Genomic DNA, 5434 nt, shown 5'->3' on the forward strand with positions numbered 1-5434 from the left:
TCTTTGAATACATATATTTTTGAATTTGATGCAAAACATGGTGAGTTTGAATATCAAATATGGCAACATGATATATTGCATGAAAAACTTTTAATTCAAGAACAGTGGTTCTAAATCTGTTTGGGGTTTAATGGATTTTTGAAAACCTGATTAAATCTAAGGCTCCTCTCCCCAGAAAAATGTTCATTTGCATTTACACCCCAAAAGTTCATCTAATTTGAGGGAGACTATAGGCCCTGGATTAAGAATCCCAGAAACAGAAATCTTTTCCTTAATTGTTTTCTTGTTTTTCTGTATGATATTTAGGAGAAAAAATTGCAATGTAAGAAACAGTGGAAGAGATTTTTATCTGAGCTTGAAGTCTTACTACTGTGAGTATATTTTTTCTGGAATTTCTCCCTTTGTGCCTGTTTTTTTTCTTTTTCATTTTGATTCTACAGCACAGAGTTTAGCATGGGTTGGCATCTAATAAATGTGGGTTGGATATTAGAACATTGGGTAAATTTTTGACATCTGCTATAGTACGTTTCTTAGAATACATTTACAAATGGGACATTTACATAATTTGCTTGAATATATTTTAACAAGAAACTGTCACAGGGAAGTGGGTTAAATCATGTGTGGCTAACATGGCTGTGTATAAAATAATTCGTAGAACATTAGAATTATATATATTTTACAATTTTCCCCTTCTTTAGAGACATTTCAGTCAAGAAATTGTTTCATAACCACTTTCAGGAAGAGAATCTAGGCAAAGAAAACAAGTGCTTTTGATGCACATGTTATTTTCTGGAAATTTGTTCATGAGCCTGGGAATCCTTGGAGACAAACTAAAATGACTTTGTTTTCATATATATTCATATCTGCAGCTGTACAGCCTGCATCATAGAATGCCCCTAACCCTATAGAGTTCACTCATCACCCTTTACAAATATTTTTAGTTATTTTCTAAACCATTATGTGACTGAGGAGAGGGGTATAAATTCTTTTCCTTTTATACCCAGGACCAGAAATTAAAATGTTGGAGGCTAATCATAAAAACTTAATATATGTCATTTAGCCAATGAAAAACTAAAACCAAAATTACAATAAGAAGTTTTTTATATTTAAGCTTTGTTTATTTGCTTATGAATAAGTAATAAATTCAAGCATTTCATAATTTCAAAGTACAGAAGGGTAAACCAAGAAAATATTTTTTTCCACTATTATTATCCAATCACTCAAATGGTTTTCTCAAAGGCAACCAAGTTATTTGTATCTGTATCTTATATATATTTACAGAGGTATTTTATGTGTAAGCAAATATGTATTTTGTTTTCTTATTTTCTTCTTCTCATACAAGAGGTAGCATAGTTTGTTCACTTTGCTTATTTTAGTATTCCATTGTGTGCTGTACTATAATTTAATTAAACATTCTATTGATGGGTTTTTAGATTATTTTATAATCTTTTATTTTTAAAAAATAATGCTGCAGGACATGATTCCATAGTGTAGTGGTTAGCAGGTCTGCTTTACACACAGAAGGTCCTGGATTCGTGCCCCAGTGGAACCACGGTCCCTGATCTACGGCCATGCCACCCTGAACAAGCTCAATGTCTAATCTCAGAAGCTAAGCAGGGTCAGATCTGGTTAGTACTTGGATGAGAGACCACCTAGGAAGACCGGGTGCTGTAGGCATAAATAATAATAAAAAATAATAATAATGCTGCAAAAGAAATTCTTGTACATACGTTATTTCATACCTGTTTGATTATATCTAAGATAAATTTATATAAATACAATTATAGGGTCAAATGGTTATGTGTATTACATATTACCAAGTTGTCCTCCAACAGGTTATACCAATTTATAGTTATATCAGTCACATGTAAGATTGTCTATTTCCCCACAGTCTTGCCATCATAGCATTTATTTTTAACTTTAATTTTTGCCAGTCTGCTAGGTGGAAATGGTTTCTCAATGTAGTTAAATTTCTTTTTCTATTGATAGCAAATCTTTCCACATATTAAGAAATATATTCTCTTTTCTATGAAATATCTGATAATATCCTTTGCTCATTTTTAAATTAAGCTGTTGGGTATTTTTCTTAGTGGTTTATAAGAACATTTTATAGATTAGAAAAATTAACCCATTTTTATGCTGTGAGATAAAAATAATTTTTACCAAACTGTCATTTGTCTTTGCTTATTCAAATTTTACCATGTGGAAATGGTTTTTATGTAGATGGTCTCCCTCTCTTCAGACATTTACTAATGAATAAGTCAAATGAAGCCTTCTCTTTTTAGAATGTAGTAGCTGAGATGTTTGGAGTGGGATTAAGAGAAGTGCATAAGTAGACAGACAATTTTAGTATATTAAGTGATAAGATGAGGAAGTACGGCACTGAAGGGAGAGGAGATGGTAACTTGGAGAGGGGCAGCAGAGTAGGCTTCTTAGAAAAAGTAACATTTCAGCTGACACCTATGGAGAGGTTTTTTTAGTTTAATTTTAAGGGAACTGTGTAATCCTTGCGCCTTAAATAGAATTGTAAACTCCTTAGAATGTGGTTTCTGATTCCTTTTTTTTTCTTCTTCCTCAAGGAAGGTGAAAAGAGCTAATAATTTCTGAGGATCTGGCACTTGGCTAAATATTTAACTTTTAATTTAATTTTAATAAGAATCTCAGGAAGCAGGTGTTTTACCTACTTCCACAGATTGGTTGGCTTAAAGAACAGAAATTTATTTTTTCACAGTTCTAGAGGCTGGGAAGTCCAAGATCAAGGCACATTTGATGAGGGGTTTCTTCCTGGCTTGCAGATGACCACCTCTATGTTGTGTCCTCATATGGTGGAGAAAGAGGTGTTTCTTCTTGTAAGGGCACTAATCCCATCCTGAGGGGCCCCGCCCTCATTACCTCATCTAACTCCCATTATCTCCCAAAGGCTTCATCTTCAAACATTATCAGATTAGGGGTAGGACTTCAACATGTGAATTTTTGGGAGACACAATTCAGATCATAGAGATTAAATAACTTGACCAAGTTTACACAGCCAATAAAAAGAAGACCAGAGATTCAAACCCAAGTTTTTCTGTTGTTCAGGTCTGTCTTTTCTACCACATCATGGTACCTTGCATGTTTTATAAGCGGTAGGCACTCAGAAATACTGTTGAATTGATTTTAAAAGGTATCAGATCTGCTGATCTTCACTTCTATATAATCATTTAAAATTTTTTAGTGAAAGGATGGGTGAGATGGGTCCATAGAATTAAAATCCGCAATCATTCCCTATGGCATCTCCATGTTCCATACCTCAAAAAACTTCTAAATTGTCCATTTTTCCTGCTTGATCGGTAATATTTAAAAATAAGCAGATGGTCATTTATGCTCTGTGAGCAAGAGAGCAGAGCCATGGCTGTGTCTAAATGAGGTCTTCTATCTACTGCTTTACAAAAGATGTCTATTTCATTAAATTATTTTAAATTGCAGGAGAATCAACCAGCTAGTGGCATAGATCAGCTGTTTAAGCAACCAGATACACCGGCTGAGTTCCTTTTCAGCCCATTGCTTTTCATTTTATAGGTCCGATCTAAAACAAGTGCAGGTGCAGGGATATTTTGTCACAGAAGTTTTTGATATATTTAAAAATAAAAGTCTCTCTCTGTTTATGTGTATATGTTTGTATATACACACACATCTTTCCTTGAGGGAAGAGAAATAGAAGGACTCAGAAGGGATATATATATATATTATAGCAAGATTTTGCTATTGAAAAAAATGAATAATAGGCCTTTATAAATAGAACCATTTTAAAAATAGCTTTATTTATTTTAATATTCCCAAGCATGCATATTGCATAGTAGGTGTTCAATAAATACTTGTTGAATTGAACTGAGTTCACAGTAGGTGAATTTCACATGTTTTATATTTCATAGTTTTTACCTGGGTTTCATTGGTTTTCACAGTGATGATACATGCCCTCAAGAAATAGATTTTGAAGGAAAGGAGTCTGAAAAATGTAAATTAAAATGACATAGAATTCTGTGACTTAAAGAAGTGATATATTTTTCTTCATCAAACATTACTAGTCACATAGATTTAGATAACAATACAAACTTTGTGAAGACATTGGATATCTCTTTTAGCTGTGTGACCGATGCCTAGTACTGGACCTGACATAGTAGCACTCGATAAATGGATGAATGTAAAGAAATCTTCTGTACTCTTCTATTTTGGTGGCTTTACTTACCTATGTCTACCTGAAGCAGTGGAATGGATAATTTCAGTTACATTATCTTTATTTATTTAATAAGTTATATTGGTTTCATGTTAATAAAAATAATATCAAATTTTGTTGTCTATTTCTTGTGAAGTTCCCAACACCCCAAATCTTAAGAACTCTCCATTTCTTAAACTTTCTGTCTTATATTTGGATATTTTATTTATATTTGCATTGATCATAGTTGATCAATGTGGCCAGTATTTGTTAGAATGCTTTAGACCAATTTGAAAGCCAATCTGTGACATATGTCCAGTGAAATTATTTCTTCCTTGGCCAAACTTATATTTTGCTTCAGACCTATTCCCCATCCCCAAACCAGAGTGTTGTTCGTTTCCTATTTGAATAAACAATTTGATGGATTTAAAAATCTTTTGTTTCAAGATTTCATCATCCAAACATACTGGAATTGGCTGCATATTTTACAGAGAGTGAGAAGTTCTGCCTGGTTTATCCATATATGAGAAACGGATCACTTTTTAACAGATTGCAGTGTGTAGTAAGTCATGTCCATTACTCTGGGGAATCCTTGGGGAGCTGCTGAAACCTTCGGTGAGAGCTAAGAGACCAGTGTGTGTTCACATAGGGGACAGCCAACAACGGGTTTCCCCAGGAAGTAGAGGACTTCTCCATGAATTAATTTCTGACTCTTAGAAGGTTGCATAAATACAACCTTGGGTGTTGTGCAACATGGCAGCCAGAAGATTTGCTGCATCCTTACTTGTTATTGATTCTTATCTGAAACGAGTTTACATTAACGGTTATTATTTCCAAGATATTTTTTATTTGTATAACTTTGCACATGGTACCATTCAATAGACATAAAATTGATACAGACTCCTTAAAAATAAGAGATTTCTTTTTAAGGAAAATGCCATGATTTCTCACAAAATGTTTTTGAATTGATTTACATAGGTTAACTTTCAGTTAAGATGAGAATAAAATCTGATTATTTTCAATTACTCTCACTATTGTGCCACAAATAATTTAAAATTTTTATTTAATGAACTTTTAAACATGAATACCTTGTTAGTCATATTTTGATTAAGCTAATATTAAAATTATTGGGTATTTTCATTGGCTACAAAAGCCTAGAACTGTCATTGAGAGGAGAGGAAGACCTATCTTGGATTAAAAGTAGTTATGATAAACCCACCACACACATACACACACACACAC

The 5434-nt window shown here is 33.1% G+C and overlaps 1 protein-coding gene across 1 annotated transcript in view; it reads left to right on the forward strand.

Annotated features, from left to right (window-relative positions):
• The window catches only part of IRAK3 (interleukin 1 receptor associated kinase 3), an 80413-nt gene that overhangs the window by 58604 nt on the left and 16375 nt on the right, over positions 1-5434 (forward strand). Inside the window, exon 8 of the mRNA XM_023520365.1 lies at positions 4640-4754. Within this exon, the coding sequence (XP_023376133.1) occupies positions 4640-4754 (115 nt within the window). The remainder of the gene's footprint in view (positions 1-4639; positions 4755-5434) is intronic.

This window comes from Pteropus vampyrus, unplaced genomic scaffold, assembly GCF_000151845.1.
Source record: "Pteropus vampyrus isolate Shadow unplaced genomic scaffold, Pvam_2.0 Scaffold9, whole genome shotgun sequence".
Lineage (NCBI taxonomy): Eukaryota > Metazoa > Chordata > Mammalia > Chiroptera > Pteropodidae > Pteropus > Pteropus vampyrus.